This window comes from Streptopelia decaocto (genome assembly GCF_964273445.1).
Source record: "Streptopelia decaocto genome assembly, chromosome: 6".
Lineage (NCBI taxonomy): Eukaryota > Metazoa > Chordata > Aves > Columbiformes > Columbidae > Streptopelia > Streptopelia decaocto.
In genome coordinates, this window is record NC_138660.1 from 15,989,224 (window position 1) to 16,015,994 (window position 26,771).

The window sequence follows — 26,771 nt, forward strand, 5'->3', positions numbered from 1 at the left end:
CCACACACTGCGGGGGGCTGAGTTGCCCTTCGGGCTTTTCCACAAGACCTTTCGTGTTTTATGCATTTAAACGCGCTCACTCCCTCAAAGGAACATAAACAAAAAGCAACATACGCTAAAACCTGAAAAAAAAAAACCAACCCAAACTAGCAACATTTCAAATATTAAGTACGCTTCTCACCGCTACCTACCGGGAGGAACACGCTGGGCCGGCGGGCACCGAGCCCCCACACTTGCCAGAACGCGTCCTCCCGCCGCCAAGCGTGCCGGGCTCGTTCCTTCCACCCACCTCCCCCGGGCTCGGTCCGTGAAGAAGTGACACCAAAAACCGGCCACCCACGTCCCGCTCTCTCTCTCGCTCCCTACCTGCCCGCCCGCCCGCCGCCACCTCCCGCAGTGCGCGGCACCCGCCCCGGCCCACGGCCACCTGCTGCCGGCAGGCGGACAGACGGGCAGCGCCGGCAGCCAATGGCAAAGCGGCAGGGGCGGGCCGAGGGCCGCTCGGGGCCGTTCTCTGCAGCCTGAGGCACTCGCCTCATACCTGAGGACCGGAGGCCAAGCTCGGGGCTGCAATGCGCCGGGGCACTCTGAGAGCCCCGCCATGGCGGGCCCGGGGGAACTGTGTGCTGCAGGGAGCGCTCTAGCGGGGGCTTCCTACCCAGCATCTCCCCCCACTGCTTTAAGTCACCCTCAGGACTGTGGCATTTCCCACCCCCGCTGTGCGCTGTGAGTCCCGAGGACCCGCTGTCTATCCTCCACTGAGACGCCCGCCGTGGCCGGATCCCGCCCGGCGGTCCCGGCAGCTCCTCAGTGCCCACGCTGGGAAAGGGCTACACCCTGCGGAGTGCGCTCGGCCCGTTGTTAGCTGTCTGTGCGCTGCAGCAGAGATCCCTGCCCGGGCAGCGTGCGTCCCAGGGAGCCCCTTGGAAATCGGCACTAAGCCGCCGTGCCCACGCTCCCGCCTAGTGACGAACCGGTTAAACTTCCGCAGCGCCGCCGGGGCGCGCAGCCGCCCTTTCGACGCCGCGGGAGTTTTGGGTCCTGCCGGACGCCGTCACGCAGTTCCCGCCTCGGCGGCGCGCGGCCCGTTTCAAAGCGGGAGCTATGGCGGAGCAGGGCCTGGAGATGGCCTCCGTGATCCCCGCGCTGCGGGAGCTGGCCAGGTAGGACGGACCCAGCCCCCGCCGGGTGTCCGGGGGCAAGCATGGCCGGCCTCGGCATCCGTGTGTAGCGTGGGGAGGTGGAAAAATAGGTTCCTTCCCCACTGATGAGTGAGGTCGGGGGACTGGGCCTGCGCCATCCCCTCACCCTGGCCGCCGCCTCCCCCCACCTGCCGGGGCTGCTCCTCTCCCTCACGGTCGGTGCTGGTCGAACCTGATGGGAGAGGCATGTTGGCTTGCACAGCACCCCGCGTCCTGGGGACGCCTCTTGTGTTTGTGGTGTGGTTTCACTGAGAGTTAAGAGACCTTGAAAACGTTTGGCTCTAAAGTTTTGATGGCAGCATCAAGACTGCAGCTTTGTTTTGTGGTAGGCAGATAGTTGACACGGAGGTACAATTGTATGTTGAAGATTTGAACTGACAAGAGGTAACTTTTGTCTTAGTCACCTGAGCAGTTGATATTGACACTTCTTAGCCAGGGTATTGGTGGTTAATTACTTGAATAATTTTGATTGATTCCAGAAGTTAAACGGGTTCTTAATTTTATTTTTCTTGGCACCAAAGCTGATTTATTGCTTGGTAGTAGCATGTGGATAAATCCCTTAATCAGCCAGATGTGGATTTAATATATTTCAAACATAAATGTGTAACAAAATTGAACAGTCTTCAGCACTTCATAAAACTGTACTACTGAAGAATGAAGAGAAAGAAGAATAGGGATGATGTTGGTCACTAAAGCAGAAAATCAATTTTTATTTCTTTTTGGAGACTTCTGGAAGGGGAAAAAAAACCCAGTGTTTAACATGTTGTTGAGATAGACTTTGAATATTTATTTTGTATTTTAAAATAGATAATGTCAAAATAATGTGGTTTTAATTTTAGTGCTAGTCCAGAAGATTACAATACAGTTGTGCAGAAACCAAGACAAATACTCTGCCAGTTCATTGACAGAATTCTTACAGATGTAGACGTTGGTAAGTATTACATCCCTTCTTTTGAAATGATTATCTGCTTTATGAGTTAAGTAATTCCTGCCAAAAAAAGAAGTTACAACTCTCATTTCCACAAAGAATTAGTAGTTGAATGGAATACCATTTATGAGTTATTTTTCAATAAGTGCCATAATGAAGTACTTGCTATTATGATGTGAAGTAACTTAAGTAAAAAATAAGGGGGGGGGGAGAGAATGCAGTGCGAGGTTATATGAATATAATTGCTTACAACACTGAAAATCAGGAGTATCATGTAATGTCATTGTTCATTGAGTAATATAGCTTGCAAGTCTTCATACTCACAGGGTCTTTCAGAATTGAAATGCTTTGATGTAAACAGCCTTATTTTTAATTTTTGGATTCTAACAAAGCCTTATTTTATTATTCCTTAAATCACATTAAGGTTCTAATTATTACAGTACATTAAAAACATTTTGGTAATTATGAAAAACATATACTACAAAATTGTCATTTGTAGTTATCTGTATATTTGCACCAAGGAGAGTCACAATAAGGGTAACTTACTGATTCCAAGGTATAATTCATGTGGCTATCTCAGGAAGACTGATCATTTGTGTAGCGAATCGATCAATTTAAGTATCTGTTAATGCTCTTATAGTCCTGGAAGGGAAGAGTATAAAAACAAAAAGCCAATCTGCTTTAGATACTGCTTTTGAATAAATGAGTGTTGTATTTTATCATTACCGTGTAAATTTTCTGGTTAATTGCTATCTGATAGTTTTCTTCTTGTACTAACTAACTATGTGGTATTTGGATAAATCTGATGTGATTCAGATGCCTGTTTCAATGGAGCTATACAGAACCATTACATATGTTTAGTATTTTGCTAAATTTTCTGATTCAGTAAATTGAATTTACTATTTTATAGCTTATGTTTCTTGGAGATTTAGAACAATTCTTACAGTTTTTTTTCCTACCAAGATCATATATCTGGGGAACGTTCTATGATTAAAACCTAACGTGTTAGCTACTTGCTCTTCTTCACTTATTAAACTGTTAAATATACTAACTAAATGTTAATGCCTGTACTGTTAATAATATTTAAGCTGATTAATGTATATGTTTCTTCATACAGTTTCTTGTCACATAGAGAATTTACAATATGCACAAAATCATCTTTATTGTTAAAGAAATTGATAATTATGCAGGTGTAATACCATCTCATAGTATTTTATATAATGAATTTTTTCTTTCTCTTTAGGTGTGAACAAAATTTGAGAGATTGATTTATTGCAATGCTAATTCAGAAATGTGTCTTTTTTTTTTTTTTAAAGTTGCTTTGGAACTGGTTAAGAAATCAGATTCACAGCCAAGTTCTGTAATGTTGCTTGATTTTATTCAATACATCGTGAAATCTTCCCCACTTATGTTTGTAAATGTGCATGGAAATCAGGAGGAAACTGAATGCAGTTGCATTGGTGAGTTTGTTGGAAATGTTTATGCTGAAGCTTAATATTTTCAGGATATAGATTTTTTGACAATGGGATCATACAAAATAACAAAAATGGGAAAAAGGCCTACTTGTAAGTTTAGTGTTACTTATTTGTAAGTAAGTGAATATTATCATAGACTTTTAGTGTTGTGAATTGTTTTGTACTTGTGCTAATGGAAATTTAACAGGACAGAGTTTGACTTTATTACCATTATTACCATTGCTTAATGATATTACCCTGTTCATGTTGACGAGATACCCTGTACACGTATTCATTGCCTGAGGAAAATGTCTGGAACTACCCAGTGTAAAATATCTTTTAAATTTTTTTTTCCTCCTGTGTGCATTCCCCTCTCCCCACTCTTTTTCAATAAGATCTGCTGAAGAAGTGTTCCAGTAAAGGCTCTCTGTTTACTAAGCCTACATTCATTTATGTCAAGGAGTTTTCTTTTGTTTTACTGATGAGCAACCTGCTCATAATAGGATGATTTGTTTTTTATCTTAATAATTTTCTGTTTGCTGTTTCTTTTTTATTGTCCTAGAATTTAGTAACTGGATCATAACAAGGCTTCTCCGAATTGCTGCAACTCCAAACTGCAACATGTTGCACAAGAACATTTGTGATGTTATTTGCTCTTTACTTTGTCTGTTTAAAATGAAGAGTTGCTCCATTTTTGAAGTACTAACAAAAGACTTGCTACAGCTTTTCCAAGACTTAATCTTCCTGCATGAAAGAGATGCACAAAAGCATCTCTGGGGAGATGCGTTGCTCTGGCCAGTGACTGTAAAGAGATTTTCAAGCAATACAAGTGACAACGTGGGATATTTAAGATTAGCACCATTACAGCTGATGGGTATGCCCTATCTGGAATGTTTGGAAGTTATATTAATGTCTGTTCTGACAGATATTGTTGCAGATGTGTTTTTTGTAAGACAAGATACTGTTCTGTGGGGGATAGGCTGCTCCCTGTTGGAGTATGGCAGTCCAAAAGTTAAAGCTTTGGCAGTGAAGTTTTTAGTAAAATTAATTAATTTAGGAGGACCTCCGGACCAGCTGGCTAGTGTTTTCTTTACAGTCTTTTTTGGAATTCTCCAGTCAGCACTTGAAATGGATACTGAAGAATCAGAACTCTTTGGAGAACCACTCTTACTGTTGGTGAGGGCATTGTTGCCTTTTGAAGCAGATTCTTACAAAAATATTGAACCTGTCTACTTGAATATGCTACTAGAGAAGCTCTGTGCGTTGTTTGAAGGTGATGTGTTTAGATGTCTTCAGTCTGAAAAGCTGAAAGCTGCTTTTTGCCATATACTGCAGTATTTTCTGGAGTTTGTTCCAGCTGGCTATGAATCTGCCTTACAAGTAAGAAAAGTCCATATCAGCACCATATGTGGCATTTTTGTGAGTGTGCTTGGAACTCAGGAAGAACAAGAGGTAGGTTAACTTTAAAAACTGTGTTTATCATGTGACTAGATCACGTACAAATCCTGTATCTGTGCAAAGAAGAAAATCTAGAAATTACTGGCTTTAGTTGTATAATTCAGTTGATACTCCTTGTTTCTCAACTGTTTCACATATTTGTAGAGATCAGGTGGATGTAGCTGGACTTTAATTAGGTGGATGTAGCTGGACTTTGTTTTTTAGATATATTAAACTTGAGAAGCTATGCAGGCACAAGGGTCTGTCTATAATCGTACTATAAAATGACGGTAAGGCACAGAGTACACTCATATAAGGGCAACTTTACAAGTAATTTCCCCTCATCTGAGCTGCTCTTACTTTCTAACCATATGCTTTTAGTCATATTTGTTTGGGACAGGCAAACAGAAAGGTTTGAATTAAAATAAATAATAGAATAGTTTGGGTTGGAAGGGTCATTTAGTCCAACACCCTGCCATGAGCAGGGACATCTTCAACTAGGTCACGTTGCTCAGAGCCCGGTCCAGCCTGCCCTTGAATGTTTCCAGGGATGGGGCATTCACCACCTCTCCAGTCAACCTTGGGCCAGTGTTTCATCATGTAAAAAATGTCTTCCTTGTGTCCAATCTAAATCTACATGCTTTTAGTTTAAAACGATAACGAAGTGTTGATATGCTGAGTGTTCCCTCTACCCTGTACACCCACATGTGTATCATATCTGTTGTCTCTTAAGCTTCGTGTTGTCTGTCTTGATGGCTTTGGTAGCAAGGTATTGTGGCAAGAACTAGGAAACAGCAGTACAAGCTGCATTGTCACGGGTAGGAACACAGGAAACTTCATTGCTTATGAGAGTTTTCATCTTGTAGTTAACATTTTTGAACATAAAGGTTTTTAAGAACTTTGTTATCATAATTTGAAATTTTATATTTTAAGGCAGAAACAATAACAACATCTATCTGCGAAGTAAGGCATAGCATACATCATGGTACCTCTGTCGTTTGTCTGTTCCAGTATCTAGTGAGCCCACTTTATACAGCATTAAAAACACAAACAGAAGAAATTCTTCAGGAGCTTCATCGGAATCAGCTAGATACTTCTGATACTGATGGGTGGAGCAGCAGCAGTGATGAAGTCCCGCCAAAAAGACAACGACTAAGCCTAGCAACAAAGCATCCAAAGAAATCGCCTACACCAGTAATGTATGACGCTTACTCGATAATTACTTTTATAGTAATTTGGCCATTGGATAATAACTGACAACTTTTTTTAGGCAGTTGCTTCATAACAGTCACATTAAAAGATCTTTTAGGAAAATATCTAAATGATATTTTAAAGAATCAGAATCCATAGATGATTTTTAAGCCAAACTTTAGTTAGAGAGGCTGTATGTTTAATATGTTCAATGCAAATTATTTTCATTTTTACACACTGAAATGGAAAAGTGGAGAGAATACATATAGAATGACAGAATCGTATGTGCCTATGCTGTTGCACTGGATGTGCTTAAAGCAGGTCTAGTTAAGTCAGGTTGTTCTCAGGTGAACAAAGCCAGTTTTCTGAGCTTCAGCTTGTGCTGTGCTTCAGCTCCCTGATTATCTTGGACTTGTTCCAGGATGTTGATCTCTTTCTTGTATTTGAGCACTCAAAACGGGCTCCAGCACGGTGTTCTCCAGGTGTGGGCTCACGATCAGCCTTCACTCTTGATAATACAACCCAGTATGTAGTTGACCTTCTTTGCAACAACTGCTCTTACATTCAACTTATCCGTAAGTCCTCTGGGTCATTTTCTCCAAAGCTTCTTGCTAGCCAGTCAGCCATCAGCCTGTTCTGTTGCATGGGGTTTTTTGTGCAGTTGCAGGACTTTTCATGTGCCTCTGTTGACCTTCATGAGGTTCTTGTCAGTCAGGTTTCCAGTCAGTTGAGGTCCTCTGAATAAGTAGCTCTCATTTTATCTACAGAGCCACCTGTCTCGTGGTAGAAAGGAATCACATTAGTCTGGCTGATTATAGCATCATGCTTAACTTCAGAGTTAGTATCGTGTTCTCCCAAAGTGCACATTTAAACTAAAGCTTCCTTTGATATTTTCATAATCCTGTATCCAATATGGATTAGCTCTGTTTTTACTGTGATGATTTATCTTTTCTGAAAAAAAAAAAAGTATGTGTTGGAAAAGAATTATTTATGGTCATATATTATTTATGGTCAAATTACAGATTTAGTCCTGTAAACATGAAATTGAAGAACACTCTGTGGAATGCCATCTCAAAGAAAGCTGCCTCCTTAATATCTGTCCTTGAGAAAGAAATTCTGACAGCGGATATTCTTCAGACTGTAGAAGGGATTGCTGTAATTCTGCGACTAGCTGCTTTGTGCATAGTTCATTGTTCTCCCCCAACAAATTCTACCAGGTAAAGGCACCAAGGTGAAATTATGAGGCCAATAGTTTCTTGTGACTGTTATTATGATTTGTGTAGATTACTTTAATATTTGTCCATGTATTGGAACAAATATTGGGTAAATCCTGTATGTTTTGAAGTAGTACATTTTCATATAACTTTGCTTAGAAGCACTATTAAATGTTTGTCGTCTCTTGCACTGATCATATGATTTCTGTTTTAACAGCATAGATCACAAAGTAACTCATCCATGCAACTCTGACATGTGTAAGAATACTCTGAGCTCCTCAGATGCAGTGGTGAACATACAGTTCACATGGATTTCCTCTGATTTTATCACAAGAGTAGTGAAAGTCTGCAGAAACCTGTTAGAGGCTGCTACACAGATTGTTAACTCAGAACATGTGATTGACAGAATCGTGAGAATCTTTGATGCTTTGCTGTATGCACAAGGTGAGAAATCCTTTAAGCTAGTGTGTCTCTTATTGAATTTATAAATTAGGAATGCATCTGACTAAATTGGTCTGTTGTGGTAGAGGTACTGAAATTTGGATCTTGTGTTAGAACTACAATTCCTGTACAAAAAAGGTTGAATAAAAAAAGAGATCATTTCTCTCTGTTTAGAGAGCTTTCTTTGCTTTCCTTTTTGAACAGGATTTACTAGTCTTTGTATTTCTATTGATTTTATCTGAATGAGAGAATACATGGGGATAGTGAATATATTTAAGAAAGAAATCAAGTTTTAGCAGTTTTCTTTTTAAAATACATAGAGACAGTGTGTCTTACTGTCTGTTTCACTCAAAAGTTTTCAAAGCTTCTGACCAGCATCAGCAAATGTGGCAGGCAGGAAGTGTACCAAAAATATTAAGTATTTGCATGTTTGTTTTTAAAGTAACTGGTAGGATGGAGGTCAGACTCTACCAAGACTGAAGTGGTGCTATGAGTTCAGCTTACTTGCCATCCCAAAATCCACCTGAGTCTTCACACAAATCCAGAGATACTGAAGTTGTGTTAATTCTGCTGCTTATGTATTACATGCTGTCAACTGTTTAATGAAATTTTTATATTATTTTGATGCAACACTATATAATTTTTTTATTATGTGTCTAAAAGGTAGGAGATAGAAAAAATGTGCATTTGTTTTATAAACTATACAGAGCTGTATAAGTATAAAATTTGTTTATTTTTTATTATTATTATTTTTTCCCTTTAGTGAAAATTCCACTGAGTGATCAGATTCTTGATAACTTATGTGGATTACTGTCTCTGCCCTGGATTTACAGCCATCCTGATGATTCTTCTTTTAAGCCATCTGCTTTTGAGTTTGATCCTCTAGCTTTGAGTCAAAAAACTGCAAAGAGTTTCTGTAAGTATGTGGAAGTATGTAAAACCTAATATTTCTCTGGAATGATTGTTCTAAAGTGAAATTATTTTCTTTGCCATCTTATGATGATTGATGATGTTAAAAGTTTAAATCAAGTAATTATCTGCTTTATTTATTTATATTTTTTCTCTTTAGCACCCCAAGCACAATCACACTGTGCATTCCTTCTGTCTCTCTTCCCAAGAAAGATTTATCTGGATTGGAGAAAATCCATTTATCATTGGGCACTACAAAGTCCCCATGAAGTAATTCGAGCTGCTTGTGTTAAAGGATTCTCTCTCCTGCTTCATCCATCAAGTGTGCAGTCCTCCAATATGATTCCCAGATCTCTTTTGTATGTATTAATGCTGCTTTTCTGTCTTCATGCAAGAAGAAAAACACACAAATAAGAAATGTATTATAAGAAGAAAAATAAGTATTTATTTCTATTTCAACTAGAATTTGCTAGATCTCGATTTCAGAAGTTGTGGGATATCAACAGGATAGGTGTAAGTGGCGATGTTTGTATGATAGAATAATGTTCACTTACCATGTCAGTATACAAGTTACTTCACTAGTTGAAGACTCCATTTCTCATTAACACATTTAAACTGAGGAGGGGAAAGGAGATATCTTTCTCAGTTAAATTTACTTTATATTTGTCCCTATGTCTCTTAAAATCTTTCCAGTTTCTCTGCCTTTTTTATATTCATCTTGTTGTCTTCTGTCCTATTGCGTCTAGTCTTCAGTTTCTTTATAACATGCCATACTCACCATGCCCATTGTTACTTCACACATTTCACAGAAGTTGAGGATAATATGAAAAGGAAAAAGATAATTTAGTGTGACAGATCCTTAAGTTCTCCTAATAGTACTTTCAGTATAGTTAAGAAAACAAAATAAAAACACAAATTTCTACGTAAATGATCTGTTAAAGTGGTTTTATGTTTGTTTCCATTTCAGAAATCAAATCAAAGATGAGTCTGAGCTAGTGAAGGAGGCTTGTGCTGCTGTAATTGGGAAATTATCTTGCTGTCTTGCTGGTACATTCAGTGTGCGACCTTCCTTAGCAGACTCTGCTATTAAGCATGTTACCTGTGATATTTTATGTAGCAGCCTTACTGTGACTTCTTCTCATGAAAAAACTTGTTCTGTGCAAGCCTGTGTTTTCAAGCCATTTCTTATTCTCCTTGAGAATGGAGTATCTAGTTCAGTAAAGCTAGGTATGTGACTGCCTTTATTGGCATTTTGCACTTCTATATGAGGTACTAAGTCACTACTTCTTTCTCCATTCCTTTTTTTTATAACCATAAGAGTGCTTGAAATGTGGTATTTTGGTTGGTGTCACTGGTAATGTTTGATGTTGTTATTGATATTCTTCTTGAACTACCCTGGCTTAATTTTGATCTGTGGCTAAATCTAGAAAAGCAATACTTGATAAAATCTGAGTTTTAAGTAGCTTGTCTGGCTTGAAAATATTTACTCTTTTGATTTAAAAAAACAAAACAAACATGAAGTGCTTTCTGGCTTATTTGCATCACTGTTTTGTGCATTTGAATATATTTTTAAAAGCATTAAAAATATCTTTCCTTTCTTCCTTCAACCCATGCCACCCAGCATTTATAGAAAATATACCTCATCTTTGCAAACATCTGGATTTTAACACTGATGAGTCCAGTGTGAAGATTCTTGTTGGGTCTTTATTAAATCTAATGGAAGATCCAGACAAAGACGTAAGAGTGGCTTTCAGTGACTGCATAAAGAACATACTAGAATCCTTAGACTCTGAAGAAGGATTCATAAAAGAGGTGAAATCATATTTTTGTTGTTGTTGTTATTCCTAACTTAACCATGGTTTTTGTTTCACTAATGTCAAACACTCCAAAATGTTTTTTTGTGTTTTTTTTTTAATTTTCCTGTGTTCCAGCTGTTTGTTTCAAGAATGAAAGAAGCCTATACAAAGGCCAAAATATCAAGAAATAACGAGCTTAAAGATACCTTGATTCTCACAACAGGAGATATTGGAAGGTATTTTTGTTAGTACCTTGAAAATTACAAAGTAGTGTCAGTTTGCGATGCAAAGTAACTTTTTGTTCAAGTGTAAATGTAAAATTAAACTACTTATTTCAAGGTCAGCCTTTGTCCAGAGTCCTTTGCAACTGTACTAAGCTGTGGATTCATATTCCTAATTTTCTTCTGCCCTGTCATAGGAAGTACAGCTAAACTATGCAAATACAATTATGAGTCATTTTGCATTATGATAATTGTATATTCTTTAGTCCTTTTATTAATGCAATGATTCTTTTTTCCTTTTTGATTCTTTTTCTTGTACTTACTTTCTAAGGGCATCAAAAGGGGATTTGGTACCATTTGCCCTCTTGCATTTGTTACACTGTTTGTTGTCCAAGTCAGCTTCTGTGGCTGGAGCAGCATACACAGAAATTCGATCCTTGGCAGCTGCTAAGTCCGTAAAGCTGCAAGCATTTTTCAGTCAGTACAAGAAGCCTATCTGTCAGGTAAGAAAACCTATCTGTCAGGTTAGAAAGGCATATGTTTAGGTTCTTTTTGTGTATTTTGAAAATGGTCTTCAAGGTAAAAATTACCGTATTCTACAAGGTGAAATCTCAGAGGACAAGAAAGAGGTGATTTAAAACAAAACAACAGAAACCCTTTACAAACATTCAGGAAGGAATGGAAAATCTTTGACTTTATCATGGTCTTCTCCCCTCAACAGTACTGGTTGTTGTGGTTTATGTGTTTGTGGTTTTTTTTTTCCCTAGGTGCTGTCATTCTGAAATAAAAGAACTATATTGTTTCTTGCATTATGTGGTACCATTGCCACAAGAGGCTATGATTTAAAATTGGAACTAAAGTCAACATTTTACAGGCATAATACTGACATGAGTGATTTGTTCTTTTGTTATAACCAGTACCTAAAGACAGAAGTTCTGTTTAAAAGAAAATTATCAAAAGCAGACTTTTCTAATTTTGCATATTTTTTTAATAATGCAATGTCTGAATCCAGGGTTGCAAAATTAAATGCAATTATTAAGTGGGTGATAGTCCAGTTCTATCGCAAAGTAATAATCATAGATCTGTGTGCAACAAATGATAAATGGGAAAGAAAAACAGATTCATAGAAAGAGAAGCAAAACCCTTGTGTTTATTTTTAGGGAGTGAAAAAAGGGGAAAATAATACTAACTGTGTATTTCTTCATGCCTAGTTTCTAGTGGAATCTCTGCACTCCAGCCAGATGGCAGTATCAAGTGCTCTGTGCCAGGGTAATGAGCTACAGAAACAAACAGCTGCCCACCAGAGAGAAATGGCTCTGGACATGTTATCTGATGTCGCCAATGTATTTGATTTTCCAGATCTAAATCGCTTTCTCTCAGTAAGTTGGTCAGATCATTTTACTCTAGATATTTGTGTGTGTGCTTGTGGATTTCTATTTGGGTCCACATTTTTCTGTGAATTTCAGAGATCTGAATCTATTTTCTCTAGTTTCTGTTGTTTATTGTAAGATAGTATACTTTGGGATTGCTGCAGCTGGGAGCTCAAATATAGAGGAACAGTTTTATCAATGAGTTACAGTGATGGCTACAGTGCTAATTCAAGTATGACAGGTGATGAACTAAGGTCGAGTACTGCTTGAGTATATCTACATTAATGATTTAGTGCACTTTGAGTGATGCTTTGTAAGGTGTGATTTTTGCATAGTATCTGCTTTCTTGTTTCAAGTGAAGAAAGCTGTTGTTCTGTGGATACATCTCTTCTTGATCTGGTTAGGTATCTGTTTTACTTGAAGCCTAAGTAGGTCTATACTCGTGTTTGTCATTTGCTTGTTGGTAGATGGGAAATGCACAACTGTTGAGTAAGCAGTGTTCTAGTTGACGTTGGGTTGGTGGTGGTGTGTGTGGTTGTGGGTTTTTTTTGTGTTTGTTTTGTTTTATTTTAAGATTTTCTTTTTTGGAGAATCTGGATAGACACAGAAAATGCTAGCTCACTTTTTGTTTGCATGTTTCTGAGTATTAATTAGATGAAGCACCCCCTTAAGTAATTATTTTTATTTTAGCAGCATTTTTACTAGGTATTTCTATTTTATTAAAGTTGTTATTTATTCATACCTGTGGTCATATATTTGACCAGAGATGTGTATTGTTGCACTGACACGAATGGAACAAAGCTGAACCCTGGGTTTCTGGAGGGATTTTGTTTGTTTGTTTTTTCCATTAAGTCTTGTTCTTAATTTATCAGCGGACCCTACAAGTTTTGCTTCCTGACCTTGCAGCCAAGGCTAGTCCTGCAGCCTCCACACTTATTCGAACCATAGCAAAACAGCTGAATGTAAACCGAAGAGAGATTTTAATCAATAACTTCAAATACATCTTCTCCCATTTGGTCTGTTCGTGCTCCAAGGATGAGCTTGAGCGGGCGCTTCATTACCTCAAGGTAAATTGGCATTTGCTCTATTACACATGCAGATTAGGAGCAGCAATTGATGAATAATGAGCTTTCTGCTTTCTTTGAGTTAAGGTCTTGCAAAGCATAGGTAGGGAAATTGTATATGCAGAAGTTTCTTTTTGCTAGTATTTGTAATCTTTTCTATTGGCTCTGAGGAACTGTTGTAAGATATTTTATGAACTTAAAAACTCTGAAAACTTAGTTTATCTAACCTTGAGCTTATGGGAAGGTTTTCCTTTTATTTCTATGGTAAATTGGAGTCTAAAGCTTACTGTCTCTCTGTGTACTAATTTCATTGTTATGAAATGAAGACTTTGTTTCTGTTTGCTATTTGATTACAGAATGAAACTGAGATAGAGCTGGGCAGCTTGCTGAGACAGGACTACCAAGGACTGCATAATGAATTATTGCTGCGTATAGGAGAACACTATCAACAGGTCTTCAATGGTTTGTCAATATTGGCTTCATTTGCATCTCATGATGATCCTTATCAGGGACCTAGAGAAATAACATCACCTGAACAAATGGTAAGGACATAAAAATATTAATGTTCAGATTTGTTCAATTATTTTTGTCTCCAGCTTGAGAGTGAAGACAACTTGACATTCTCTGAACATCACTTACTCGAGGCAAAAATTAGAGGAAAGTCTGACGTTTCATACTAAGTGTTCCTGTAATAGGGAGATACGTACCAAGTATGCACTAAAAACAACCAACCAACCCCCCCAAAAAAACCTGAAACAAAATACAAACAACCGAAAAAACCCCCACCAAACAAACAAACCAACCTCCCACATACACAAACACACACGTTACCAAATCCTACTTAAACAAAAAACCCTACAGCCCAGTGGGAATGTCTTTCATTAACACCGATATTTTTTTTAAGAAGCAGTGTATATATTTGGGATGCTTCTCACTTGCCTTTCAGAATTAGCATTTCATACCTGCTTTTTAATTTATTAAGCTTAGGAATGTGTTAAGAGTAAGATTATTTACTTTTAACTTTTCTTTTTCTTCTCCTTCCCTCTCCCCTTCACAGGCTGATTATCTGCAACCTAAATTGCTTGGTATCTTGGCTTTTTTTAACATGCAGTTACTGAGTTCTAGTGTGGGCATTGAGGATAAAAAAATGGTGCGTAAATTTAATTTTTAATATTTAAAAAAAAATAAGCAAGGGCTATTTAAGTATTCCAGACTTAGTTACGTATTTGTGCAACTGTAACTGAAGATTCAAAGATACTAAGCTTCCCACATGATTCTTGAAAACTGTTGGTGTCACTGTTGGTAGGACCTCTGTGTAAGCTTGGAAGTTTGTTTCTTTAATGGTCAAAGAATGTACATATTTCAGTCAAACATGGTATATGTAACAAGGCACTCAAACAGTAATTATAGAGAAGGAATCCAAGAGTATGTTTTATATGTGTGAAACAAAGAGGAGGATGAGAGAATATGGGAGAAAACGAGTTACTGCAGGGAACAGGGCTTACAGGGTCACTAAGAGCAAAGCTAAAGAAAACAAGATGCAAATCCAAGAGAAACTGGGTGCTATTGGTTTTGCTTCTCATGGAACAGCTCCTTTCAGCTTTACAGTAGAGAGCATTTAGAGAAATTGGAGCTCACACCTCTGCTGTGGCGGTGCTTCTAGACACAAAACAAGGCATTTAGCCACCTCAGAGAGGCAGTGCAGATGACTTCTATAGGGAATTCTTCAGTGCTAGAATGTATATATCCTTTACACTGACGGACTGTATTTACTCTGGGGTTCTCTCAAGCTTTTTGCTTCTCAGATAGTCACACTGAGATGCTCTCATTTTCATAGCCGCATGTCTTCATGCTTTCTGAGTGTCTTCATTTGTGTAGCATTTCTTCTGATGCACCTGCTATTGTTTCTTTCTTGTTCTCTTTTTTTTGTTCTTGGTGAGTTTCCCTTTCCATGACCTTTCATCAAGCTCAGGTTTCTTCTTGTGCTACTGATCTGTCATGCTGGACATTGTATTACCTTGTTTGGTACAGTGTTACTGTGACTGAAATATCTCCTGCTTTTTCTGCATCTCAGTATGTCTTTCATCAGTCCCATTGACAGCTGAGTTGTGTGTTCCCTGAAGCTGACCAACCATGTCTGCTGGAAGCTCTATGTCAATTCTGTTGTTGGTGCAGTTAGAGGTTGGGTTTTTGTTTTGGTGGGGCTTGTTTTGGGGTTTTTAACACAAGTTTATTTTCTCTGTGTTTTCAAATCCCAGCTTTTCAGCTTCTAAAACTTCAGACATATAGTAAAATGTGCTTTATAGCAGACTTCTGTAACCATTAACTTCTTTGGTGTCCACAGTTCTCTAATCAATCTGTGAACAACCTGAATAATGAGTCTTTATTGAAATATCAAACTGCATTTGCTGTCTTATAGGGTATGATTTCTGAAGCCAGGGTAGCCTAACTTTTTTTTCGGAAAACATGTCTTATATGTTTTGCTGAGCACCTAATACACTAAAATGACTTTTCTCTCTGTCTAGGCTTTAAACAGTCTTATGTCTTTAATGAAGCTCATGGGTTCCAAGCACATCAGTTCAGTAAGAGTGAAGATGATGACTACACTGAGAACAGCTCTAAGATACAAGGATGACTTTCCAGAACTGTGTTGCAGGTGAACTGATATTGTACCCAGTGACATGTGCCATTTTTGTCTGTGAATACACTGTTTTGTTCTAGACAATAATCTAAACTACAGAGCTGAAATAACTTCAGATGCTTCTCATGATTCACCTAAAATGTCCTTATGGAGAGAAGAATCCCTGATTACGATTGTTTTGTTGTCTTTTCTTGTTTAGAGCCTGGGATTGTTTTGTTCGAAGTCTGGATCACTCATACCTTGGCTCCTTGCTTAGTCATGTGATAGTGGCATTATTGCCCCTTATACATATCCAACCAAAGGAAACTACAGCAGTATTTTACTTTCTCATAGTTGAGAACAGGTACCGTACAAAATATTATCAGTTATATGGATTAAACCCTGTAATAGGAATGGGGATAACCCTAAATTGAAGTTGGTTTTTTTTAAAATTGAACTTACTTTTCTCCTGCTTTTCAAGCCTTTGTTCTTCTAGTCATTACGTTTCACTGCTTTCTTGTGATGGGTTTTTAAGATTTTTCTGATCCAAGTAATGTTTGTTATGTTCTTTGCAATATTTTTTGTACCTATTAGGGACGCAGTACGAGACTTTTTACATGAAATATATTTTCTGCCTGACCTTCCAGAACTAAAAGAAATTCAAGTCGTCCTTCAGGAATACAGAAAAGTACAGCTTATTTTATTTATTTATTTTTTTTTTAATGCATCAAATGAATTAGTGACAAGTGAAGAAAACATGTGAAGTGTTTTTTTAAGCGGAAATAGTATTTATCTGCCTCCGCAACAAAACAGAATTTGTGTATTGCAGGAATACCTTGAAGCGAGTTCTGATTCTTTCTTAGGAGTGAAATACGCTCACAATTAACATGCTTGTTTCTGAAGTGTCTTCTGAACGCTGACATTTCTGCCTTGAGACTAAAGAGATTATAAGATTAAATGTCAGCGCTATTACCCGTGGCAATGTGTTACAATGTGTTACAAGAGAAGATACTTTTAATTTGAACCCTCTTTGGTATTCTCTCTGAAGGTAACAGTTTGTCTTTTTCAGGAGTAGCCCATGGTCCATTTCTTTCGCTTGCTCTCAAAATGGTTAGGGAATAGATGGGAAGCGGCAATTATTTAGTGGCAATAAGGTAATGAGTAAAAATTGATTTGATTTTAGATGAAGAGGTGCTCAAAGCAAAGCATTTGCTTCTGATTTAATAATTTTTATTTAGACAATCATATTTACACAAAATTGTAAATATAGCACCTTTTAGAGGAAACCATTTTAAAAAATATACAGGAAGACAGTGGTATAAGCTTGTAGGTGAGAATGTAAGCAGAAAGGAAGTTGATTGTATGTGTTATCACTTGTGTTCTTTGAGATGCTGCTTAAACGTGTTCCTGTTATACTTAACTTGACCTTCTTATGTCATGTCTTGTTCAGGAATCCTCCAAAAGCACTGACTTGCAGACAACACTGAAGCTGTCTATGAGAGCTATTCAGCATGAGAATGTGGATGTTCGTATTCATGCACTTACCAGCCTGAAAGAAACGTTATATAGAAATCAGGTATAGAAAACCTCTTTCAGTAGAATTAAAAATAAATCAAAGTAGCATCTGGACCAATAATCTAAAACTCCCTACTGTTACTGGGCATTCACATGAACTGTCTTATTCTTCACAATTTATTAAGCTAGCCATTTCTTAGTATAATGAGGCGAAGGGATTCTTTTTCATCGTGTCTGCTTGTGAGAGGATTTTCAAATCTTTCTAATCTGTGTGATGCTGATGCAGCACAGCTAGTGGTATATTTCTTATCTCTTTCAACCCTGAGGAAGGACGTATCTAGGAAAGATGTATCTAAGAAGTCCATTTCCACAATCTATTGTGTGGGCTTGTTCTCTGTTAGACCATGTGTCGTTTTTACATCAGGAGACTAATACATTAAGGCCAGCTTTTTTGTGTGTCAGTGTAATATCTGAAAGAACTAAGATGTACATGACCACTTCACACCTTTGATTTATTTTTTTTCTTCCTTTTTTGCCTTCCACCCTGAAAAATTGTATCATATTCAAATAAATTTTATAGCCAGTACAAGTTGCCACGGTACTGCTTTATAAATCTCTGTGGTTATTAGCCCAAAAAGGTGTATGTGATCTATTAAAAAAAAAAAAAAAAAAAAAATCTGTCCTCTTAGTAGCTGTAAGATTGTGGGACACTTTACAGTCAGAAATTTTTTAAAAACCTGGCTAAAAGAACAAATGGTCCTTATACATATTGCTGGCCAATTAGTAATTCTTGCAGCTCAGGTCAGCAAAATCTCAGCATGACTTGCTTAGTTAGAAGTCTAGAAAATAATTGAGGAAAATTGAACTTAATTATTTCCACAAGTTGTGGAACTATTTTCTCTTCATGTTGGCTGTGATTTCAGTTTTCATTGAACATAACAATGGCAAACATCTTCACATTATTAAGATAATTTTATTTCTGCATTTGGACTAAATGTGGAAGTGGTGAATAAAAGCTGGGCCAAAATGAAAAGGAAGAGAAATCCAATTAAAATGATGAGCATTGATTAAAGGATTTGATACCCTGGGCTTTGCAGGGTCTGAGGGTGAAGAAAAGATGAACAAATGGGAAGTAATAAGGATACAAATGGCAGCAAAACCAGAAGGAATGACAACAGCTGCATGAAAGAATTTGAATGCAAGTATCAGAACACATAAGGAAAAGGGAGAAATAAGTGAAAAAGATTAATGTAGAAAAGAAGAGGTGTTCTTGATAAGACAAGAAAAGAAGCAGCAGCTAGTAGAGAGGTGTCTGATAATGAAATACAATATTGCTCATGGCAGCATTATTGATTGATGCCCAAGTCCCTTATTCGTGTTCATTTGTTTAGTCCTTCCTAGTGTAACAAGCAATTTAGGGCAACTGAACTACAGTTACAAAATGGCAGTGTTTGCATCGCTAACCTAAAGTCATGGATAAATGAAATATGAAGTAAGAGTGAGTTACAGATGGAAAATTTCCAAGAATATTTACCATAGATGTACCATACTCATATTTATTTTTTAACTTCCTAGGAAAAATTGATAAAGTATGTAACAGACAGTGAAACTGTGGAGCCAGTCATCTCCCAGTTGGTAACTGTGCTTCTCATCGGCTGCCAGGATGCAAATTCTCAAGCCCGATTGCTTTGTGGAGAATGTTTAGGTGAACTGGGAGCCATAGATCCTGGCAGGCTGGATTTTTCAACAAGTGAAACTCAAGGAAAACATTTTACATTTGTGGTAAGAAGTATTGCTATAGTGTTTTGTTTAGCATTAAGGGTTTTCTAAAAGTATTTGGGATTAGAAAACCTCTTATCTTTAGACCCTTCAAAAGTCTATGCTTACTTTCTCCTTAAAGCAGTTTAGAGTCAGGCTTCAAAGTGATGATTTGGAGATTAAAGATACAGCTATTTCTCTGTTTGGTTTAATAAAGCTGGTATTCTGTTTGTGATTGAGGCTGGTGTGGAGGATCCAAATTTTGCCTATGGGTTATTAATGGAACTGACCAGAGCATTCCTTGCTTATGCTGATAATGTTCGTGCTCAGGATTCTGCAGCATATGCAATTCAGGTAAGACGTGGGCTTAAATTCTACTTTTTCTTCACAAATTGTTTCCTGTCACACTGAATGGAGAATTATGCAATAGAAGTGTACATTTTTAAGTACAGATTTTAAGTATTTGAAGCTTCATCCTGTACAGCTTTAAATTACAAGGTAAAAGAAGGATATTGAGGGTAGTGATTTTTTAAAAAAACAAACAAACCCACAAAACTCCTCAGCGCTCACTTGGAATTCTGGGGAGTTATCGAATAAACAAAGATTTCTTTGCTTTTGTGTCATGATAGTTTAGGAGAAATCTGATGTTTCAGGGGTAAATAACAGTCCATACATAGTGATTTGAGCAGTAATCCTGAGACTGACTTAGAAATGGTGCAGGTTACGTATAGCCAAAAATTAAAAGCAGTAATTATTCCTGAGGGGGTTTCTGCTTTTTACTTTTAAGAAGCAACTGAAAGCGAGCCTGTCTTTACTTTCAGATTCTAGTCTTTTGTGCTAGTTTGCCAACTCTTTTGTTGTTGTTAATATCTTATCAGGGCAATTCTTTGCTCCAGGAGAAAATAAGTGTCCCCATGTAGTCAGCGGAATAATGGAATTTCATTAACGTGTGCACAAGGAGGAATCAGACTAGCTTCTAGTCCTGGTTTATTGGCAGATGTGAAGAATACAGGATAACATGGTCAAAACACCAACTGGAGAATCTGGACACTCAATAGTTAGTTGGAATCCAACACTGCCTAGTAATAGGGGGTTAACAAAGTTGGATGAAAGTTTTGCAGTTATAACTTCTGAATTAAATATTCTATAATTTCTATCTCATTACTTTGTGTATACGCCGGTTTTTGTTACTGTCATGGTAATTAAATATTTTCAGTGCTAACTTGGTCATGTAAACGGTAACTTTTCAGGAGCTGTTGTCTATCTATGACTGTAGAGAGACAAACACTGACTGCCCAGGCTCCAGGCTTTGGAGGAGGTTTCCTGAGCACGTGCAGGAGATCTTGGAACCTCACTTAAATACACGGTATATGACAAGAACAGCTTTAAAAACTTGGTTTTCTCCAGGCTAGCAATAACTTCATTTGGTTTTGTGATTGTTACTCTTCTGTGAAGAGTGATACATGTATATACAAAATTCAAATAAGGTCTTTCTACATAAAGCTGAATTAGAATTTTTTGAATGTAATTCTCTGTAAATCAAGAGTAGAAGTCTGAGCTCATACTTTCCCAGATCTGCCTTTTTGTCCCTAGAGCATTGTCTTTCTTATAGGATGTTTTGAAGCTTTTATTTCTGTTTTCTTTCCTGTGTACAAATTCTCAGTAGCATTTTAGTTTGTGCTTAAATCCATTACTACCCTTTCACTACTACCCTTTATAGAAGTAGGAGGAGCTCATTAGGTTTTAATTTGACTTTTTATTTTGATGACTTAATGAAAAAAATAATGCGAAGAAAACTTTAAATTATGTGTGCACCCTAGTTTGAAATAATCAACTGTTTCCTCTCTGTTTCCTCAGGAAGACCATCATGCTAATTTGTGTTAGGTTTTACCATTTTAGAAAAAAAACCAAAACTTTTTGGCATTTCTTGTCTTTCATATATGTTATGGGTTTTTCCTGTCAAAAAAATAGTACTCAAGCTGATTTGAACAGCACTTCAAAGCGTATTTAAGAATTGTGGTAACATGTTACATTGTTTGTATTTCATGTTGCATTTTAAGAAGCTTTAGAGTTGACTTCTGAAAGTATTTTCTTAATTCTTTTTACAATATTCAGAAGATGAAACCTAGTATGGTTCCAGTTAGGGCACCTTATAATTAGTGATGTGCTATTGTTTGTTTTTTTCATTTAAAGTTAGTTTTATTGAAAGGATATTTTTAAATTGCAGGTACAAGAGTTATCAAAAGGCTGTAAATTGGTCTAAGATGAAGAAGCCAATTTACTTAAGCAAATTAGGTGATAATTTTGCAGAGTGGTCAGCAACTTGGGCAGGTTATCTTATAACAAAGGTAAGAGAATAAATCTGCTGTCTATATTGGTATATACAACACAGTTCTTGAACTACATTTTGATTTTTGAAAGTCAGGGATGGATGGGGGAATATGCCTGTTGTGCACAGGCCTGTGAAAGCACATGCCTAAAGACCGTGCACCTGTCCCAGCATTGCTGCTTCCTGGCTCGGCTTCACAGCTGGTGTCAAAGCCAAAAGTGTAGCAGGTTTGCCCTTGTCCAGAGACTCTTGTACAGCTGAAGGTACTTGACAAATGCTGCTGAAGAGTATCTGAAGCGCTTCTGGAAAACCTCAAATTTACCTTCTCAGTTTCTAAAGGATTTCTTTCATGTGTCCGTATAACTTCACAGTCCCGGCACATAAGAAGTATTTGTCTCTTCCTTCCTTTCCTTTACCCTTTTCAACATGTGACTCACTGAAAATTTCACTTTCAAATTAACCACTTTGAGAAGTGAATTTAATCACAGTAGTTCAGTAGCTACATTGTACTTTTTCTGTTTCAGACAGAGAAGACTTGAATGTCTTCAAAATTTCTTCCTTTTTGCAGGCTTTTAAGGGCAGAAGAGAGGCTGATGCAGTAGTAGACTCTTGGCCTTAAGGTTTTTTTCTATGGGCAGTGCAAGTTCACGTGGAAAAGTGGAACACGTGAGCAATGCTTGCCGGTCTTTTTGTGGTATCAACAATTGATACATGTAATAGTAGCTGCCTGTTGTAACATCCCTGTTGTAAGTTTAAGTCTGAACCTTCTGTAGGAGCCAAGTATCTTAAAATTATTTGGTTGAATTTAATTTGTATTTGTCAACTAAAAGAAACATATTAATTGCTCAGGCATTTGCACTTTGTAACGGTGCTTTTCCTGGAAATATTTTTCTATAGGTACGACATGATCTTGCCAGAAAAGTTTTTGATTGCTGCAGTATTATGATGAAGAATGACTATAAAGTGACAATTTATCTGCTTCCACACATCCTTGTCTATGTTCTGTTGGGATGCAGTCAAGAGGATCAACAAGAGGTGAGATGTATAAAAGGTAGCGTTCTCCGTGGGAATGCGGAGGGGCTGTTCTTCCCGAGAACTGTTCAGCTCTGCAGAATTACCGTAGAGCTGCATGAAAAAATGGTATAGGTGTTAAACTCCTTTTCATCTATTAATAATTGCCTAAGGACAAGATACTATGCAGTTAATTATGATTGCAGTAACATCAAGAGCTGGAGTGGTGGAAAGAGAGAGAGTGCAATGCACAAGAAGTAAATTGAAATCATATACTTCCAATAATTCAGACCCCTAATTTTTTCTATCCCTTGCATACACTTACAGTTTAAGTGGAAAAACTATTTAGCTACAAGATTCATACAGAGCATTATCCATAGATGTCTTGCAGCAAAGCAGGAATAGGAAAGAATCATCCATTCTGCTTTGCTTCCATTTGCTTCAGTAGAAGTTAAAGAGACTTAAAAATATAACTTACATTCTATTAATTTGAAATTTTGCAGCTGAGATATCTGTGTTTAAACTTTGTGGGTGTGTAGAGGTGTGTGATGGTTTTTCTTGTGTGGACAAGTACATCCACAATAGGTGTCTGTTATGTGTGTTATCTCATACTCTGTTGAGCAAAACAGGAAGCAGGTCTTAGCATGATATTTACTTAAATCTAAGCAAAAAGTAGATCTGTGATCTGGTAGCCAGTAGATAACTTGACTTTTATCAGATCTTGAAGTACTTGCTTCAGTATAATACTTGAAGTATTTGCAGCAGAAGTGCAATAGCATTCTTTATGTTTTGAAACTTAAAATTCCAGTAATTGTGATGGTTACTCTGAATCCAAGGGTTTGCTTTTCAAAAGCTCTCTCCCTGTATGGAATCTCCTGACAACAACTGCTGCTTTGTTTGCCATTTCTTCTTAAAATCATGGGACAACCAGAGCTTGCAAATAAGCCCCAAATTACTAAAATATACAATTAAAATATCTAGTATTTTAGTTTGATTTTCACGTTAGTTGCTGTTTCCTACTATTTTGATGCCTTTATGACACTTCTGTCTTTTATCATACTAATTTTTGTGTAGGTTTACGTGGAGATTATGGCTGTTCTGAAACACGATGACCAGTCTACTAGGAGACTTGAAGACAGCGCATCTGATCTCAGTCAGCTGAGCATGCAGACAGTGTTCTCCATGCTTGATCATCTCACTCAGTGGGCTAGACATAAGTTTCAAATGCTTATTGCCGAGAAAAACACTAGCAAGTCTAGCAAAGACAGAGCTGATCTAAAAAGTGAGTGATGCTTATTTTATTTCAAGTGACATTTACATTCTTCAAATAAGTATTTAGATTTGCCACTTCACATTATGACCATTTAAGAATGCAATATTAGTGTAATACGGTAGTCCACTTTATGATTACTTACTATCATGTTGTGATTTCGATCCCCCTAAATCCGTTGTTTTGAATGCCTATTGTAAGAAATACAAATTCATAATAAAAAAATAAAATGTTAATTTCTTGATAGTTTTCTAAAGGTTCAGTTTAACGTATTTTGTGCTGTCTTGCAAAATGTAGGAAGGTCACCAGGATTGTTTTAAATAAATTATTGTTGACAGAAGAGAAAAACATGTTCTTAAAATAAACAGATTATCTCACTAAATTGTGAAATGAATTAACTGAATTTTGATGCATAAGGTAATTCTTAGAAATGAAACTTCAATGGACAGTTTTTTTTGTTTTGTTTTATATAGCATCAAGTGAGGACCATGGAGAATATCAAAATGTGACACGTTTTCTAGACCTCATACCTCAGGATACACTGGCTGTGGCTTCCTTTCGCTCCAAGGCTTACACAAGGGCTGTGATGCACTTTGAATCATTCATCACAGAGAAGAAACAAAATATTCAGGAGCATCTTGGATTTCTTCAGGTTCTGAAGTTCTTTTTGAGTTTTGCTTGTTTTATTTTAAAATGAATTTAGGCATAGATTAATAAAGCTTCGGTTCCTTATGGTTTATATTCCTCAGTGATGTTTCAAATTTGAAAAAAATAGTATGTTGCTTTTCCACCTTAAATAGTCTGCAGCTTCGTATTATAAAACTTTATCATGTAATAAGAGGATATTTATTTTACCCTTTACACAGATTGTTTCCAGTGACTTGATGTGTTATTTCTTATTCTTTCTATAGTATGAGATCAGGAGTATAATAATACGCTAAGCAAAAGTAAGGCTCAGCTTTGGAAGCAGCCCAGCAAAACGGACATTTTCCATGAAAGCTTAATGCCAGAAGTCCTACTGGGTAGCTTGTTCTCCATTTTCAAGAAGATGTATGATTCTGAGCATGTTATATATCCAATATCTTCTTATTGTCTGGAAGTTCTTTTTAATGTCCATTTCCAATTCTGTTTGAATATAGAAATTGTATGCTGCTATGCATGAGCCAGATGGAGTAGCTGGGGTGAGTGCCATTCGGAAAGCAGAACCATCTCTCAAAGAACAAATTCTTGAACATGAAAGTATTGGCTTGTTAAGAGATGCGACAGCCTGTTATGATAGGGCTATCCAACTGGAACCTGACCAGGTAAATACAAGACAAATTCCTTATGTATTTTTAAAAATATATATAATAATTTTTTAAATCTTCGTAATGAACACAAGACTAAGCCAAAAATACTTCCTCAGAATATTTAAGTAAAACGGGAACATAAGAGTTTACTGTGGCAATTTCTGAATAATTATTGCTACTGGAAGCGTCTTATGAACTGAAACAAATCTCTTACTGGGTTTATACTGTAATTTGCAGGCTTGGGTTAGTAGTTGGATGCTTATGTCCAGGTTTTTGTGAGGACAGCTTAGCAAGTACAGTTCAGCCGTTGCTTGGGAAGGCCTGGAATTGGATTGCTTAAGTGTCAACCAGTACTTATACATGCCAAGAGAACTATTAAACTAAGTTACCGCAGGCTTTATTCGAAGTCATTCTGAGGTACTATTTTTGATTATTGACTTCCAGAGAAAATGTTCATAATATAAGAGCAACTGGAAAATTAGTAAAGACGACATAGTTATTTGTCTTCCTTTCCCATATCCCTTTCTTTATTTGGAACAAATAAGGCACCGTAAAACTGAGCAGTACTGGAAAACCATCATGCTTTTGATATCCCAAAGTGAATATCCAGAGATGCAGTGATACATGCAAAAAGTTGAAGATATGTATTACCCTTTCTATATTTGAAGTAGTTTTCCAATGGAAATTGGTAAAAAGTTTCCCAGGCTAGGATATCCCTATGGTTTTCCTTTCACTTCTCTACAAAGCAGAGGTTATCTAGCACAGCTGGTAACAGGTATAGTAAATAGAGAGTTTTGATGGCCCTACTTCATTCCCAGAGTATGAAAAATATTTTTATGAGGAGTGAAATTGCTTTGGGTTTTGGGATTATTTCCTTCTTGTGACGGTTTCCTTCTTGTTGTTGTTCATTTCTTTAAATCAAATTTTTATTCACAGCTCTGATATGGATATTCATAAATTAACATCAAATCACATTGTGGTGAAGCACATTTAAAAAATGGCCTTTGGTGATTTAAGTTATTTGGTAATTGTAGACTTATTTATATTTAATTTTGAATCTTCACTTATGGTGCAATTGTTTATGCGTTTTCATATTGTGAAAGGCATGCAAATCTCCTCCTTCAGGCTGCCATGAATTTCATTGATGTGTGGATTTTTTTTTTTTTTCATTGTTTTGTTTTCCCTATTTCTAGATTATTCATTATCATGGTGTAGTGAAGTCCATGTTAGGCCTTGGTCAGTTATCTACTGTAATTACTCAGGTCAATGGAGTGCTTGCGAACAGGTACTTTAAGCATCTAATACAAAGTTTATTTGAGTAATTCAAAGCTCTTGTGCCGCACCTGTGTCTCAGTAGCCATTTTTGTGCATTATCAAGCATATGCAGTCAGCGTGTGAAGCTAGAAAACTAAGTGCTTTATCTATAAATTAATTTCAAGACCTGCCAAAATGTCAGTGCTCTTGTCTGCACTGTTTACAGTGTTGATATGTGCTTTAATTTATTAAATAGAATCTTTCATTCATTGTCTTGCATGTTACTTGTTCCGTAGCTATTCTGTAGCCTAATAGCATAAATGGAATGGAAGATGATAACTTTTAAAATGTGCCATAGAAGTTAAATACACTGCTTGGAAATTTAGTTTGTGGGATCATGTTGTACAGCTATTATTTTTTTTATCAATGCCTAGCCTTTTTTTTACTGAATTTTATTAGAATCAAACTTACTGTGCTTCTTTTCAAGTAAGAGCAGTT

The 26,771-nt window shown here is 37.2% G+C and overlaps 1 protein-coding gene across 1 annotated transcript in view; it reads left to right on the forward strand.

Annotated features, from left to right (window-relative positions):
* Positions 1-1,061: 1,061 nt before the first annotated feature.
* ATR (ATR checkpoint kinase) overlaps positions 1,062-26,771 on the forward strand; it is a 40,877-nt gene continuing 15,167 nt past the window's right edge. Inside the window, exons 1-30 of the mRNA XM_082055107.1 lie at positions 1,062-1,163; positions 2,042-2,133; positions 3,447-3,590; positions 4,147-5,036; positions 6,033-6,220; positions 7,235-7,429; positions 7,644-7,870; positions 8,631-8,783; positions 8,937-9,135; positions 9,744-10,003; positions 10,398-10,588; positions 10,708-10,808; positions 11,125-11,296; positions 12,005-12,172; positions 13,036-13,230; positions 13,584-13,769; positions 14,285-14,377; positions 15,753-15,883; positions 16,068-16,211; positions 16,442-16,535; positions 17,298-17,423; positions 18,938-19,144; positions 19,361-19,474; positions 20,371-20,486; positions 21,348-21,468; positions 22,347-22,484; positions 23,535-23,742; positions 24,204-24,382; positions 24,870-25,034; positions 26,213-26,304. Coding sequence (XP_081911233.1) covers positions 1,105-1,163; positions 2,042-2,133; positions 3,447-3,590; positions 4,147-5,036; positions 6,033-6,220; positions 7,235-7,429; positions 7,644-7,870; positions 8,631-8,783; positions 8,937-9,135; positions 9,744-10,003; positions 10,398-10,588; positions 10,708-10,808; positions 11,125-11,296; positions 12,005-12,172; positions 13,036-13,230; positions 13,584-13,769; positions 14,285-14,377; positions 15,753-15,883; positions 16,068-16,211; positions 16,442-16,535; positions 17,298-17,423; positions 18,938-19,144; positions 19,361-19,474; positions 20,371-20,486; positions 21,348-21,468; positions 22,347-22,484; positions 23,535-23,742; positions 24,204-24,382; positions 24,870-25,034; positions 26,213-26,304 — 5,348 coding nt within the window. The 5' untranslated portion in view covers positions 1,062-1,104. The remainder of the gene's footprint in view (positions 1,164-2,041; positions 2,134-3,446; positions 3,591-4,146; positions 5,037-6,032; positions 6,221-7,234; positions 7,430-7,643; positions 7,871-8,630; positions 8,784-8,936; positions 9,136-9,743; positions 10,004-10,397; positions 10,589-10,707; positions 10,809-11,124; positions 11,297-12,004; positions 12,173-13,035; positions 13,231-13,583; positions 13,770-14,284; positions 14,378-15,752; positions 15,884-16,067; positions 16,212-16,441; positions 16,536-17,297; positions 17,424-18,937; positions 19,145-19,360; positions 19,475-20,370; positions 20,487-21,347; positions 21,469-22,346; positions 22,485-23,534; positions 23,743-24,203; positions 24,383-24,869; positions 25,035-26,212; positions 26,305-26,771) is intronic.